The sequence below is a fragment of the Moschus berezovskii genome, chromosome 9, assembly GCF_049115385.1.
Source record: "Moschus berezovskii isolate FMDL1 chromosome 9, NW_MosBer_1.0, whole genome shotgun sequence".
Classification (NCBI taxonomy): domain Eukaryota; kingdom Metazoa; phylum Chordata; class Mammalia; order Artiodactyla; family Moschidae; genus Moschus; species Moschus berezovskii.
The window spans coordinates 29,981,528-29,998,729 of record NC_142468.1 but is presented as its reverse complement, the minus strand read 5'-3'; the positions used below and the strand labels follow the sequence as shown (position 1 = coordinate 29,998,729).

The following is a 17,202-nucleotide window of genomic DNA, read 5'->3' as shown; positions in this document are numbered from 1 at the left end:
TAGAACCAAAAGCTTCTGATACCTTCTCTACTTTTTACCTAATGCAGAAATTCAAGGTTGTGTGGAATTCTTTAAGAGAGATCCAGGTGTTACTATCACTACCTACCGCCCAACCCCTCCCCCCACCCCCGCAATCCCCGCCATCCCAAGGATCTAATCCATCAGACCCTCCTGCTTTGCCCTGAGCCACTGTCAGGATGTTCCGTTGAGCACCTCCATTTGACAGCCTCTTCTCCCCACGCTGCAGTCCCAGATCATATGATGCTGCCTGATCTCTAGGCTGATGGCTATACCATGTTGGATCCTTTTTTTGTGTTTGTACCCAGGATCGTCTGTTTTTTGTGATGGAGTTTGTGAATGGGGGTGACTTGATGTTTCACATTCAGAAGTCACGGCGTTTTGATGAAGCACGGGCTCGTTTCTATGCTGCAGAGATCATTTCGGCGCTTATGTTCCTACATGACAAAGGAATCATCTATAGGTGAGTTTTGGTTTCTGCCCTCTCAAAATTCATCCCTGATTCATTCCCCTAATTCAGCTTATCCTTCCAGTTCTCATGATGAACAGTTGGACTCTTTATGAATTTCACAAAGTTTTGCGTGTCCATTAGAATAAATGAATAACACAATGATAAACACTGCCTGCAGACTAAAGCTTGTGCCTGTGTGGTATTTGTAAAATAGGCTTGAGAGTCTCGAAAGGAGATTGTTCATGAATTTGTTCAGCTGGGGTTTTCAAGTTGCTAAACTTGCTGGTCTCTTCTTTTTTAACCTTGGGAGTGATTCATTCCATTTTCAGAATCCATGCCTAAACGCAGAGCATGGATACCTCTTGCCCTAAATGGCTGTGATAAGAATCATGGTCAGATAGGCTTGCCGCTCACCAGTCCAGGAGCCAAGAGGTGACCTGTTGACGAGCAGGGTCCTGCTTGATGATGTCTATCATGTGAAGTCCCCTCCTAAATCTTGTTTGATTTCATGACACATAGTCTTTATCATAATAAATCGTATGTTAAATGGGCTTGAAATCTGGTTAATGTTGTTAGATCTCAGAGCAGATCAAAGTAACCTTTACTCAGACACAAAGCTGAGTATGGTGGAAAATATAATGTTAGTGTTAGGTAATTTTCATCCTCAAGTTTTCCTTTTTTCCCATTGTCAAAGTCTTTCTACCCTTTACATCACATTGTAACTTAGTTGCCACATATGCTCCATTATTGTTCCCTCTTGAGAGGCAATTGCTTCTTTCCTTTGAGAAAAATTCTCTCTCAGGTGCATTCATGTAAAGAATTTCCTGATTGAAATTTGCCGTTTATTAGCTTTGCTGTTCCTTTGTGAGCTGGTGACAGTATGAACATCATTATTAAAGTGTGAGAGAGCTTTAAAAACTAAATATGCTTAAGTACCCTGAGAGGAAAAAAATAGGCAAAGAGAAGTGAGATCAGTAAAGAATGCAGCAGGACTGGTCCATGGAGCCAGAAAGAAGTGGAAAAACGAGATGGAGCAGGCGCGGTGCAAAAATGTCTTCTAGTAAATTTGCAGTGCAGAGCTGTGGAGGCTCCAGTGGACACAGTGCTCTGTCACAGCCCCAGCTGTGAGGTAGCAGAGTGGGCAGCTAGGCAGGATAGCCAGCAGCGGGGTCATCCCTTGAAGGTAGCCAGGAATCTCTGCTCACTCCTAAGTCATGAGGCAGCCACAGGTTACTCTGTGGAAGGTCTGTGCTTCCTCGACCCAGCCATGCTGTTGTCCTGGCATCTCCAGCAGGGCATGTCTCCTGTCTCAGCCTTGAGCCCAGCGCATGATTGTTGGTGGTTGCTTCCATGGTCTCTGATGCTGGAGGGGGTTCTAGGTCCTTCCTGGTGGTGGTATGGGACTCTGGACTGTGTGTTCGTGTTTGTTCTCCTTTCCATGGCTGAGCTACCCATCTCTGGTCTGTTGACCCCACGGAGAGCCTTCCCCACATTTAATTTTTAAGAATAACCACTTTCCTGTTTGACAAGGACTTGTGTTGTTAATTTAAAAACAAACAAACAAAAAAATGGCAACAAAAGCTAAATGGAGTACTTGTTACAGGCTCAGTACTTGACCGGCGTTTCTTTCTTAATCCTCCTAATAATAAATTATATAACACTAGTGTTATCCATGGGATTTAGATGAATTACTGATCTTCAAAAGACTTAATAACCAGACTATTAACTGGTAGTGGAGCCCGAATTCAAATGCTGTTTTTAACCACTTAGCTACACTGTCTCCTCAGGAGAGACTTAAAGGCTTAGAGTACAACTGTAAAGTAAATTTTCAAGTAAACCCCTTGAAGAGTGGACTTCTTACTCCCCCTTTGGTGATAGAGTGACTTTGATTTGTGAAAATGAGGCAGAATGGTTATCTTAGTCCATTCAGGTTGCTGTAACAAAATAGCACAGATTAGGTGGCTTATAAACAATGGACATTTGTTTTTCACAGTGGAGTCTGGAAATCCAAGATCAGAGCACCAGCATGATCATGTTTGATGGAGACCCTCTTTCTGGTTCCTAGCTGGTGCCTTCTCGCTGTGACCTCATATGGTAAAGGAGGCCAGGGATCTCTCTGGAGCCGCTTTTATAAGGCACTAACCCTATTCATCAGGGCCCCATCCTCATGACCTGAGCACCCCTGAAAGGCCCTCCCTATTAATACTATCAACTTTGAGAATTAAGATTTCAGCATACAATGTGGGAAAGGGAAGATACAAATATTCAGACCAGCAAGGGGGAAAAACACTCGAATAACTTAAATATTCTGGCTTTTCATAGGACTGCATTACTCTTCATGCAAGGCACATGCTTCACCTGCCTCTCCATCTCCTTGTTTCATTTGTTTTGAAATGTGGAGGATGGACAGTGTAACCTGATGTGGTTTCTGGTGAAGCAGTATCAGCCCACATCTTGAGAAATTTTATTTCAGTTCTTGGTATTGCAGTTCAAATCTGAGAATTTAATGTACTCTTTGACTTGAATTCCACGTGCATTCTCTAACTGATATGCTTGACTTCAAAGGGAGCACATTTAATTAGGATCGATTCCAATGCTATTTTTATCCTGTGGATTTATTTCATTGGATAATTTAATTCCATTCAGGGTATTGGCCTGAGAGCAGAGTCTTAAGGATAAGCTTTTGGATGCCAAGTCCCTGAGATCCACACACAGCAAAGGGCACGTTTGGATCCCAGGGGTATGAATTTGATCCAGAGAGCACAGGAGGACTGTTGGACAGCCTCGTGTATCATACATGTCCTGGGATGGCCTTTATCAGAGCTAAAAAGATCTCCCTGAATGATACCTCTGATCTATTCAAATAGAATTGTTGTCGTTTGGCTGTTTTTTCTTATTTTTCCAGGGGAGGTATTTCTTTTCCAGTGAATTACAAAGATGGTACCACTTGCAAGTCATCATCAAATGGGACTTTAGAAGGTACTGCCTTAGGCTCCCTCTGACATGACTCTCTTCTGTCTCTCTGCCAACTGTGCCTTGCGTGAGACAAGACAGGGCAGTTACATTCAGGTGCTTTTCTGCTTACGTTCTGATGCTGATTTCTCAGATGTGTTCATGTGTTCACTTGCATTTCATGGAGGAACAGAAGTCTAGCTCTTGGGCATTACAGCAAGGAAAGAGTCTGCCCCTTTGCCTTTGGTTGGAAGGTCTGGAGCTTTGGTGTGGCTGCAGACCAAGTCTAGAGGGCTTTGAATTAAGCAGTCAATGACTCACTTTTGCTAAGGGAAAAAAAAGACCATTCATTCCTTTGTTCGGGGCTTGTTGGCTGATTAGAAGCCCAGATAGTACTCATGAATAATTTACATGGGCACTGACTTTTTTCCAGAGTCAAGTCCTACAGAATTGGGGAAACAAAGGGCCCCGCATCCCATTTACCTGCCTGCCAGCATTACGGGCACCATTTTCTATCCTGTTTCGTAAGCTGTATTAAAGTTTACTCACAGGAACTTACTTACGGGAACTCAGCCATCATTGACATTTCAGCTCCCAAAGCCAGCCAGCACCCATTGGATTTTCTGTTTCTGAGAAAACATGGAATGTATCTAAAATAGGTTGAGAGAGGAAGAATTTATAGAAGAGCTCAGTGTAAGTTTTGATTCATCCTTCTGAGGTTATACTTGAACACAGTGCATTGTAATGCACAGTTTTCATCTTGTACATCTAGCTGCTTTGTGGGCGGTGCAGTTCTCAGCATGAGGGGTGCGTGGTAATCAGTTTACTCCTCAAGCTCCAAGTGCTTCCTGGGGTCACTTGCTCTCCTGTTGCCCAGATGTCGGACTGGTCACAGAGGGTGATTGCCAGACTTTACATACTGTCTTGTACTCATATACGCACGCAGCACATTAGCTTTAAAAGAAAATCACTTTTGAGTTCTCCCCAAATTAGAGAACAATCACTACCTAATTTGACTTTTTAAATAAATGCAGAATTTGAGAGGATTAGCAATCTCCCTGACACATGAGATTTTTAAGCTTCTCTCTGAGCACAGCTATAGCATCTGCATGAATACACCAGTCTCTAATATCATCTGACCCTTGTTTCTCAAAGATACTGTAAGGGACCATCAGATTCCTTGCTCACTTCACGTTCCTGTATGATCTAAAGTTAGCTGAGCATTGCTTTGCTCAGAGAACCCATGCTAGAGGCCACCTCTGTGAGCATTGTTTTCAGGTTTAAGAAGTCACAAATCATCTGCTTCCAGATCAGCTTGGTGTTGGGTCGGTGGTAGTAGCATGTGCTTGAGTCATTGTTCTCTGTTATCTACCTCTTCCCCCTCTTGAAAATTGGGGCAACACCTGTCTGATTCCCATCTCCTGGGGCCTTTCTAACTCCTAAGTATTAGCAGAACTTACAGAGTCCCCAAAGGTCTTTCATTTGCGCATAGAATTCTGGATTGGAATTCAGTTCTGTATTTATGTTTATTCTACTCATTCTAGTGATAACGGTGGTCTTTTTAGATAAAGATGAAAGTCAAAGTTAGGAGTTCTGTTTTCCCTTTGCCATACAATACATCATTCCTTCTGCCCCAAGAAGTAGGTTTACTCTTTCTTGATATGCTTGCTACAAAAACAGTTACAATTGTCATTTTTATCTTCATAAGTAGCCCTTGTTTCTTTAGGATGCGCAGGTCGTGGGATTCTCAATACGTTAGTAACTTTCACTTCGGATTTGGCTGTGAGCCCTTACCTAGCCTTGTTCCTGGAACTCCAAACTTTTTAGTCATATTCTTGCCTTCTCTCTTCTTAGCTTTTTCTGCCAGTTGGTGGCCTCTTTCCATGCTTGCTCTTCCATCACCAGAAAGTGACTTCAATCCCTGACTCCCAAGATCTTTTTTCAAAGGTATGATGGAGAGCTCTGAGAATTACCAGCTTATTAGAACAGCCTGATGTTTCCCCCTCCAGGGAAACGCATCTCCCCTCTTTGTCCTCCCTTGCACAGCCTCTGGGGATATTTGACAAGTATTTATTGAGCATCAACTCTCTGCCAAGGATATGGATACAGTGATGAGCAAAAACAAAGTGCTGTCCTGTAGAGAGTATGGTTGAGTGAGGGAGAAAGACATCAATTACATGATCATATTAATACAAAATCGCAACTGTGACCAGTGCTATGAAGAAGAGGAATGCATTGCAATGAATGAGAATGTCTCATGGGGTGTTTCAATCTGCTCAAGGAAAGGTGGAAGATTTTCCTAAGGAAGTGACTCATGAGCTGAGGTAAACAGGGAAGGAAAGAGCATTCAAGATGGAAGGAATAGCAAATGCAGGTGCCCAGTATCAGGAGGGAGCATGGCAAGTTCAAAACCTTTTAGAGAAAGAAGTCCAGTATGGTTGAGATCTAGGAGGCATAACTTCCCTTAGTTGACATTTCATTAACCTAGTGTGCTCTCTGTCCTCTGATGACTTTAAGATTTTATTAGGCACTCCGTGTAAATAATTTACTTAAAAGTTGGGTAAGGCTGGTCATGTTGTCAGTCCCTGGAGGAGCCATCCGCTCACAGTGAGTTTCTTGTGTCCAGATCTATGTGTTTATATTCAACAATGAAATTACAAAATGTCAGAACCAGACGAGACCTCCAAGAGTACTTAGTGCCAAGTTCCCTGTTACAGATGAAAGAATTCAAGCCTGAAATATCCAAACAGTAAATTGCTTCTCAGGATGGATGTTTTCTTAGGAGGGCTCACTTGCAACTTGTTTTTCATCTTCAGAAAAATATATCACCATTAGGAAATTTTCGTTTAGTCTTCATGGAATGCTGAGCTTAAGGGCTAAACAGGAGATGCAGAAGCACGTGGTGTTGTTCACTCCATCTCACTGAGGAAAGTGCAGTGGAACTCAGGACATAATTAGAGCTCCCACTGATGTTAGGAGGTAAAGGTACGACATGAGTAGATGTGGTGTCTGCCCTAAGGTTCTTTCTGTGGGGTGGGAGCAATGACCCATAAATAGCAGCAGGTGGGTTCCAAAAGTGAAGCATGCCCAGGGCATTATGGGAGCACAGAGAACAGCCACTTAGCCTAAGATGCAGATTTAGGCAAACTTCCTATAGAGATGATTCCTGAGCTGAGTGTGTAAGGTTAAAAGCTGAATAAAGTTAAGTAGGTGTTTAGGTAGGGGACAAGATCTAGAACTTAACGCTGAGAAGTAGGGAAGTCCATGGACGGTGGGGTAGAAAACTATTAGAAATTTAGTAGTACTAAAGCCTAAAGTTTAAAGTGTGGTGGGAGATAAGGCTAGAAGAGTTGACAGAAACAAAGTTATATAAGGCTTAATGTTCTGGAGAAGTTTGAATTCATATCACTTGAGGTTTGGCACCATTGCCTGTCATAGGAAATGTAAAATTACATTGGTTCTCCTCCCTGTGAGAAGTCTGGAGGTAGGAGATCTGGCTCTGCCATGAAAACTCCATGGAGTCCTCTAGGACCCAGATTTCTATCTTTTATATTCTACTATATTCAAAGTCACCTCATGGTCTTAAAATGGTTGCTGTAGCTCCAAAAGTCATCTCTGTATTCCAATACAAGGCAGTACTGGAATAAGAAGAGTGAAAGACATTCCTTCCAGTTGAGTCAGCTCTCTTTAAAGATCCTCCCTGAACTTTCATGCAGTACTTACCATGGAATTGTCCAGAGCTTGGTCACACATGGCTGCACCTAACTGCAGTAAAGGCTAGGATGTTGTTACATGGCCATGTTCTAGCTAAAAATTAGGGTTCTCTTATTAAGGAAAAAAAAGGATAATAGTTATTTGATGAAAACTTGCACTATCAGATACAAATTTCATACCAGGGAATTTGGCTCTGTGTAGCAGGTAATGCGGAGAAGGCAATGGCAACCCACTCCAGTACTCTTGCCTGGAAAATCCCATGGGCAGAGGAGCCTGGAAGGCTGCAGTCCATGGGGTCACTAAGAGTCGGACACAACTGAGCGACTTCACTTTCACTTTTCCCTTTCATGCATTGGAGAAGGAAATGGCAACCCATTCCAGTGTTCTTGCCTGGAGAATCCCAGGGACGGGGGAGCCTGGTGGGCTGCTGTCTATGGGGTCGCACAGAGTCGGACACGACTGACGTGATGCAGCAGCAGCAGCAGCAGGTAATGGAGAGTCTTTGAAGAATCTTCAGCAAGTTGGGTGACATGAGTGGCTTTATATTTTACATATATTTTGTGGGAGAGTGCGTGGATATGTGCATGGGGGCATAAGGGGAAGGTTGAGTTTGTGGCTATTACCATGTTCTGGGTAAGAAGATAATGAGGCTCTGATAATAGATCTGAGGAGAAGGCCATATGTTTTTGAGGTACCAGCAAGTAGAACAGACTGGGCTCAGTGACTGGGTGGACCCAGGGGGTGAAGGAAAAACCTGGGGTCATACCTGGGTGTTTAGTTAGAAGTCTGAACGAATGATGGTACCATTAGGTATGAGAGATCATGAGCCTGGGAAGAGACCTCGGCAGGTGAAGAAGATGAGAATTAGAACGTAAGATATTAAGTACTTGAGACTCACACTGGTGGAAATGCACAATAGACAGTTGGACTTGAGTCTGAAGCCCAGTGAAAATGGGCAGGAACTAAATATTTGGAAGTCATCAGGATGTAGCTGTTAGTTCAGATCATAGGACTGGCTGAGATCATCATCTTCTTTGAACTGAAGGAATGCTGGGCATAGTTGAACGCTCCAAGCCTGTTTACTGGTCTGTTCAGTGAGGGGTACCATTGACATAACTTCCCTGCAAGGTGTTAATGAAGCTCCAATCAGATGGAAGTGGACATGTGAAAGCTCTTTGAAACATGCTATGTGGACAAATGAGATTATTATTTGCATACATGCTATCAGCTGATTTGGATTTTTCTTTGTGGCATAGGCTTCAGCTGAAATTTTGCTCAAGATGTGTCCTCAATAGTAGAGAATTGGGCTTCCCTCATGGCTCAGCTGGTAAAGAATCTGCCTGCAATGCAGGAGACCCCAGTTCGATTCCTGAGTCGGGAAGGTTCGCTGGAGAAGGGATAGGCTACCCACTCTAGTATTCTTGGGCTTCTCTTGTAGTTCAGCTGGTAAAGAATCCGCCTGCAATGCAGGAGACCTGGGTTCGATCCCTGGGTTGGGAAGATCCCCTGGAGAAGGGAAAGGCTACCCATTCCAGTATTCTGGCCTAGAGAATTCCATGGACTGTATAGTCCACGGGGTCACAAAGAGTCGGACCGACTGAGTGACTTTCACTTCACTTCACAGAAATTGGAGCTATGGCTTGTAAAAAATCAACCCTCTGAAGACCAACTTAGACAGCATATTAAAAAGCAGAGACATTACTTTGCTAATAAAGGTTTGTCTAGTCAAAGCTATGGTTTTTCCAGTGGTCACATATGGATGTGAGAGTTGGACTATAAAGAAAGCTGAGCACAGAAGAACTGATGCTTTTGAACTGTGGTGTTGGACAAAGCTCTTGAGAGTCTGTTGCACTGCAAGGAGATCCAACCAGTCCATCCTAAAGGAGATCAGTCCTGGGTGTTCATTGGAAGGACTGATGTTGTAGCTGAAACTCCAATACTTTGGCCACTTGATGCGAAGAGTTGACTCATTTGAAAAGACCTGATGCTGGGAAAGATTGAGGGCAAGAGGAGAAGGGGACTACAGAGGATGACATGGTTGGATGGCATCACTGACTCAATGGACATGGATTTGGGTGGACTCCAGGAGTTGGTGATGGACAGGGAGGCCTGGCATGCTGCGGTTCATGGGGTTGCAAAGAGTCAGACACAACTGAGCAACTGAACTGAACTGAAGACCAATCTTTGTAGTTCTTAACTAGCTGGGCATTCCACCACACCACTGTTGATGTCATCTATAATGTCATGATGGTGGCAGCCACCGACTTTGCAGCCACAATCCCCAGGATCTCTTTAATGGTTCCAGAAAGTTCTCAGGACCATCAGTTGTTTATTCAGTTGTCAGTTCAATAGCACCTATTGGGCAATGTGGACAATCGCATCAAAAGTGATGTTTCCACTGTATTTAATGTTTTTCTGCTTCTTTCTGTCTCTTGGCAGTTCCCTGAAGGCTTTGATATCAGGGCAGAGGCAGAAGGTACCACCTCAATCTGGGTCTGTTCTGAATGGCCAGTTTTACTGTAATCCTCAGACCGTTCCAATAACCACTTGCCTTTGTGATGTCATCACCAGCCTTTTTTGGAGACAGACCGAGGGGTCCGATCTTGGGGCCCAGGGCAGATGTGGCACCAAATCCCCCTCTGGTGCACCTCATGTGTATGCCTTTGATCTCACTGGGGTTGAACTTAAGAGGCATGGTGGAGGCAGCTGGTGTCAGAAGAACTGGGATTCAGGTTGAACAAAGAAAGTTGCACCTTGGCCTCCTCTGAGCTGAAAGAAGACTGATCTTTTTTATAATAAACTAAATTTGATTATGCTTTTCTTTCAAAGGAAATCATTTTCTTCACATTTTAGCCACATTTTGATACTGTGTGTAGTTACTATACTTATATGTACTTACCGTAAGTCCTTAAGATAGCTTCCTTAAAACTATAAGCAAGGTGAAAAGACAACCTTCAGAATGGGAGAAAATAATAGCAAATGAAGCAACTGACAAAGAAATTAATCTCAAAACATGCAAGCAACTACTGCAGCTCAATTCCAGAAAAATAAACTACCCAATCAAAAAATGGGCCAAAGAACTAAACAGACATTTCTCCAAAGAAGACATACAGATGGCTAAAAAACACATGAAAAATTCTCAACATCACTCATTATCAGAGAAATGCAAATCAAAACCACAATGAGGTACCATTTCACACCAGTCAGAATGGCTGCTATCCAAAAGTCTACAAGCTATAAATGCTGGAGAGGGTGTGGAGAAACGGGAACCCTCTTTCACTGTTGGAGGGAATGCAAACTAGTCCAGCCACTATGGAGAACAGTGTGGAGATTCCTTAAAAAACTGGAAATAGAACTGCCATTTGACCCAGCAATCCCAGTGCTGGGCATACACTCTGAGGAAACCAGAATTGAAAGAGACACATGTACCCCAATGTTCATCACAGCACTGTTTATAATAGCCAGGACATGGAAGCAACCTAGATGTCCATCAGCAGACGAATGGATAAGAAAGCTGTGGTACATATACACAATGGAATATTACTCAGCCATTAAAAAGAATACATTTGAATCAGTTTTAATGAGGTGGATGAAACTGGAACCTATTATACAGAGTGAAGTAAGCCAGAAAGAAAAACACCTATACAGTATACTAACTCATATATATATGGAATTTAGAAAGATGGTAATGATAACCCTATATGTGAGACAGCAAAAGAGACAGATGTATAGAACAGTCTTTGGGACTCTGTGGGAGAGGGCAAGGGTGGGATGATTTGGGAGAATGGCATTGAAACTTGTATATTATCATATGTGAAACGAATCACCAGTCCAGGTTCGATGCATGAGACAGGGTGCTCAGGGCCGGTGCACTGGGATGACCCAGAGGGTTGGGATGGGGAGGGGGGGTTCAGAATGGGGAACACATGTACACCCATGGCGGATTCGTGGCAATGTGTGGCAAAACCACTACAATATTGTAAAGTAATTAGTCTCCAATTAAATAAATTTATATTTTTAAAAAAAGATAGCTTCCTTAGGAAACCCTGGAACATAGGGGACAGGTTGTAAAACTTGGAGACTCTACTCTTACATTTTGTTTAAATTTCAACTCTCTGTAATGTATGGGGAAAACAGTCAAAGTCATTTTGTTTGCTTCATTTGAAGCAAATATTTTGGGTGTTCGTTTGAGGGGAGACTCAAGAACACTATCCCACTGTTACTAGAGTGAATATCCTGGTGCAATTTCTCCAAGGACCCAGATTAATGACAGAAAGAAATTTCAGCCCTGAAACACTTTGATTGTTTCTGTACTTCACTTATTAGATCAGAATACAGATCCTGGCCTACCTCATCAGTGTGTGACCTTCACATCAACAAAAGATGTGGTTATTTGGGACTAAATGATAAATATATTAATTGATTCCACTGACTAACGAAACCAGACCATCAGTTTTGTTCTATTCCCCACCAAATTGGTTAAGCAATCTACTGCTTCATTATAATTAAATACAACCTTGGATTTATTTGCTATGCTCTAAAAATATAATCATTGATCTTTAGGTATCGGGTGAACACTGCCATTTGTAACAAGTGATTCAGTTGTTCAGTTCAACAACTGCTTGTGAAATGCCTACTTAATGCAAAGCTTTATGTCAGACTCTCAGAGACTAAAAGAGGAGTAAAGAGAGGCCTTGCCCTCCAGCTTGGGTTTCTTGTTCATTCCTTTAATACTTACTGGTTGAGCATCCATTGTGGACCTAGCACTATTCAAAGCTCTGAAAATAAAGCTGACAATACCCTCTACCCTCCAGGAGCTTAAATTCTAGCACAGGTAGTTAGACAAATAAAAAGTAAGTATATTGAGTGTTGGGGTGATCAACTCTGTGGAGAAAAAGCTCTGTCAGAGAAGATAAAGCTTGAGGAGAATAGTTTTACTGTTTATTAACACATAGGGGATTAAGAAAGGTTTCTCTTGTAAGGACTGTTTGAGCAGATGAGCAGTGACCTAAGGACTCGAGGAAACAGGCTTTCTGTGAATATCTGGGGAAAGAGCATTCTGGTCTGAAGGAACGGCAGGGCACAGCCTGTGGGAGGGGGCATGCGCTCTGCAAGGACAAGAATGATGGTGCAGGGAGGTCTGGGGGAGACAGGAGGAGCCTTTATCTTGTGTGGATAAATGCCTCTGTAAGAAGTTGGATCTATTTAGTTTTACCTTCTTATGACATCTCTCCAAGAGGATTGTGTCTTTCTTCTTTTACAGATAAAGACACTTGAGGCTCTGGGAAGTAAAGTAACTTATTCGAGGTCATGCAACCTGTGGTAGAACTCTCCCATCCTATAAAATAATATATAAAATATATATATGACTATGTAGAAATCCTGGTGATTTCACTTTTTTAATGATTATGTGTAAGTTACTGAATAACATTAACACCCTAAAGTTATTAAGGAGTTGTACACAAATATTTTTCCCATAAAAATGTGTATGTATAGTCTTCATGGGATATATATTCTTTAGTGAGAACAGTCATTTTCCCATGTTTTGTTTCTAATTTTGAAAATAAAATTGATTCCTCTCTAATTATAAAAGGAACATATAGTAACCATTGAAAATTTTAAATAACCTATAATCCTACTACTGAAATATAATAATTTTTGTTTAGATATATTTCCTTAGAGTTTTAAAATGTATTTACTTTTTTAAAAAAAAGAAACAAAATTGAGATCATACTATATATACATTTTCAACTTGATTTTTTTTCACTTAATCTGTCATGATCATTTTCCCCCATCATGAAAGTCATTTATATTCTCTTTTAAACCTAATATTACATGATCTTACTTAACTTATAGTACATTTAAGTTGATTTATTAATAATGGTGAGTTTATTATTTCTTTGTACACATCTCTTTGGCTCAGTCTTTGATTTTCCCCCCCCGGAACAGATTCCTAGAGGTATTACTACTGAGTCAAAAGACATTCACATTGTTGTAATTTTTTTTCTGGGATTTGAGGAACCTGGCTTGCCAGGTTCTGTCTTGCCACTTCCCAGCTGTGGAATTTTGAGCAAGTTACTTAACCCCTCTAAAGCTGCAGTTTCTTCATTGATAAAATACAGATCTAAGAAACGCACGCCTGAGAGTGCATGTGAAGCCTTTAACCCAGAGCCTAATATGTTGGTTGTGCATGCTCAATAATGTTCACTTTTTGAACATTCTTTGGGAAAAAATGCGTCAAAGCACACATTTTAATGATGGGTATCGGTGTTACCCCATGGATTGTATTGATCTTGCCAATTCACTTCCCCCGACAGATCTTAAATGTACAGTTTAATAGGTTTTGACAAGTGTACACAATATGTGATCAATTCTCCAAATAATAGAACATTTCCATCATCTCAGAAAGTTTCCTTTCAGTTCTCCCTAATCAACTAGCATTGATTCCATATGGACGTTGTACAATATGAATATCCATACTAGGAGCCTGAAAGTAAAATCACTTCTCAGTAACATCCTTGTGAGTGTAAGAGGATGCAGTTCTTTTAGGTGACTGGATGCAGCAATGGTCATGTTCAGAAGAAAGCCCCCAAAGCCCTCATTTTCTGTCAGCTTTACTCTCTGTAGAGAACATAGTTCCGGGAGGATTAGCATCAGCACATCAACAGTGGTTGTCTGAGTATCTGAGGGAATAAAGGTGGTTTTCATTTTTTTGTAATGTTTTTAAAATGTTCTGCATAAAACAACCATTGCCTTTTCAATATTGAAAAATGTTATTTTCAAAAGGGATCTCATATGTGATATTGAATATACCCTAGTACAAGTTTTTTGATTATGTCAAAAATCAGTGCCTTGCTGCTGCTGTACCAGTTAAGTTCTGTCAAGCCTTGGCTTTCAGTCTGTGATCACTCTTGGTCTGTGAGTCACATCCTAGTCTACTCAGGGTGCCACAGTGAACACTGTACACTGGGTGACTTACACAACAGAAGTTCATGTCTGTAGTTGTAGAATCTGGGAAATCCAAGATCAAGCCTTATACAGGGTTCAGGTTACCATTTTTCTAAATTCCATATATATGCGTTAATATACAGTATTGATGTTCTGGTGTCAGCTCTCTTTCCAATTTGTAGACTGCCACCTTGATGTATCTTCACATGTCTGATGGGGAAGAAACCAGCTCTCTGATGTCTCTTCTTATAAAGGCACTACTCCTATTGTGGAGGGGGCCTCCCTCATGACCTTATCTAACCCCTATTACTTTCCAAAGGCCCCATCTCCAAGGACGGGGTGGTCAGGGCTTCAGGATATGAATTTGGGAGGTGTGCAACCATTCAGTCCATTGCAGTGGTTCATTCATATGTTTATTAAGCTTTCAGTGTTTTCTATTATGTGAAGCAAGGTGCTTTGAGTCTACTTGATGATACAGAATCTACCCGGAAATAATTTCAACCATGAAGAGAATAGCACCTGCTGGAGTTGAACACACCGTGGGCTGACATGAGAGAACAGCTGGGGATTAGCTGAGGGCATTACCATTCTTTTGGCTCACTGAGCCGTGTATGTTAGTCTTAGAGCTATATTTTCCAGTGTGTTGAGACCAAATCCTCCTCCTGGATCCCAGTACTTAAACCTGGCAGGAGAAATAGCTAAGCGGAATGTGGTGTTACCATTTGCCTTTTGATAGATAGCCTGCCTGAAGGTGGAATCTTTTTCCATTGTCTTGCAAATGTCAAATTTTACTAATCAGCACACTTCCTAAGAAGAAATATAACTTGGTATAACCATGTTACCTTTTGGCAAAGATGCCCAGACATTGATGAATTCTATGGGTTAGGTTGCAAAGAGGAGTGAGTGAAACTGACGGGCAAACTGCCTCTCACCTTGAAGAATGACATCATTGAGGGATCCAGTTCCCAAAATGTGTGATACTGCTCACAATGGGGAGATGGCAGTTTGACTGTGTGACCTGTCATTTCTCCTTCCTCAACCTCAGAGTATCCCTCCAAACCTTCTCTTTCACATACAGGATCTCTGTCCTGCATTGTAGCCTACATTCTTAATATTTACCTGGTCCATGTCTCACTGACACGATTTTTGAGTCTTGGGGTTGGAAGGAAATTCAACCCTTCTTTTTCAAAGCATGCATACCTAATAGTCTGCTGCATGGTCATTTTGTCTATACTTAGACACCTCCAACTGGAGAGGAACTTGTTTCCTTCACTTCTAGGCATCGATGACTCCTGGAAATTTCACCACTGTATTGACTAAAACCATAACTCTCAGTATCTTCTATTCCCTGGTTCTGAACCACTCATAAAGAGGAGACTGAAAAAACACAAATCATCTACAAAAAAAAGCCTTTCAGATATTTGGAGGCAATGTGGTTCTTCCAGTGTAGTTTGTCTGTCAAAGAAGGAAATATGATTAGTGTGATATTGTTCATCCTGGTTGTCTTTTTCAGTCACTGATTTCTGAGCAGTCATAAGCCATCCATGTAATTTTTCATTCCTGATTAAGTATCTAATTGGTGTGTCACATTCTTCTTTTGTAAAATCAGCAGTATCATAGCTAGGAATTGGTTAGCTCATTATATTCCTCTTAAATAAGACTTAGGCTTTAACTGAACTTTGTTGGTGCTGATTGTAGGGGTAGCAAGCCTAGTGGGAAGTTGATTGTCGGTGTGACGTTAGGCTCTCCAGTTTCCTTTCGCAAAGGTGAGGCAGAGGATGAGTACAGACGTGGGGATGGAGGAGATGAAGACCTGAACACCTCGAGTTAGAGGAACATGTGGAACTCCTAGTCCAGTGACCCATCTCAAAGTTGTAAATACCAGGCTAACATTTCAGTGGCCATAGGCTCCAGGCTGATTGCATGGCAACACTGCAAATGAGAAGGTATGGACTTACAGTTAAGAGCAAGACTTTGGAATCAAACTTGGATTTGAAACTTACCTCCGCAGTGTACTAGCTCCGTGATACTGGATGAACTCGTTAATTCCTCTAAGTCTCAGTTTTCTAATCCATAACATGGAAATAACAGTACTGCCTGTCCCATGAGATTACTGTGAAAATTCAATTCATGTGGCTTATTTCTGACAAGCCTGATAACATGTCTGATATCAGTTAATCTTCCATACATGTTATCAGTTAGAAAATAATCCAGGGAAGAAACGTGAACAGTGAACCCACTTAAGAGGTGCACAGATTTAATAAGGAAAGGGTAAATAAATTATGGTATATCCATCCTGAAGAATATTATGCAACTATTGAACGAATAACTGAGTTAGACATATTTATTCACCTGGGTGGTTTTCTCCTGATAAATCAATGAGAAAAATAAATAGTATGAAACTCCAATACTTTGGCCACCTCATGTGAAGAGTTGACTCACTGGAAAAGACTCTGATGCTGGGAGGGATTGGGGGCGGGAGGAGAAGGGGACGACAGAGAATGAGATGGCTGCATGGCATCACCAACTCGATGGACATGAGTTTGAACTCCGGGAGTTGGTGACGGACAGGAAGGCCTGGCGTGCTGTGATTCATGGGGTCGCAAAGAGTCGGACACGACTGAACGACTGAACTGAACTGATGCTAATTAATGTCCCATTTTTTGCTTAAAAAAAAACAGTAGCAAAGCCAACTGTACATAGACATGTGGTTGGAAGAAGTGGGAGAGCAGAAACAAGTCTGGGATGGGTTGAACCGTTCTTAATTTTTCATTATGTGTCTTCAGATTGTACCACAGATTGTGGTGAGAATGGGTTACTTTTGTGATTTTTGAAAACCAGTATTTTTAAATGAAAGAAGCAAAAGGAGTAGGGGCAGAGGAAGAGGAGATATCAATCAGCAGTGCACGAGAAGGGATGGTCAGCCCAGGAAGGGATATTCTCTGGCGGGGGGTGCAGGAGGAAGAGCTGGGAGCCTCAGGCTTTCTCTGTCATTTGTCATGGCTCTATCAGAGCTTGGCATCCAGAGCTTTGCTTTCCTTGTTCATTTTCAATAGGCACCCCTCCATTTCTGGCACATGGTATAGAATGTTTCTTCTTTGTTTTTTTCATTTCTGTTT

The 17,202-nt window shown here is 41.8% G+C and overlaps 1 protein-coding gene and 1 pseudogene across 1 annotated transcript in view; one reads left to right on the top strand and one right to left on the bottom strand.

The window, feature by feature from the left end:
* Positions 1-17,202, top strand: part of PRKCH (protein kinase C eta) — a 233,848-nt gene that overhangs the window by 166,466 nt on the left and 50,180 nt on the right. Inside the window, exon 10 of the mRNA XM_055436882.2 lies at positions 327-481. Coding sequence (XP_055292857.1) covers positions 327-481 — 155 coding nt within the window. The remainder of the gene's footprint in view (positions 1-326; positions 482-17,202) is intronic.
* Positions 9,329-9,905, bottom strand: LOC129563155 (large ribosomal subunit protein uL11 pseudogene; annotated as a pseudogene).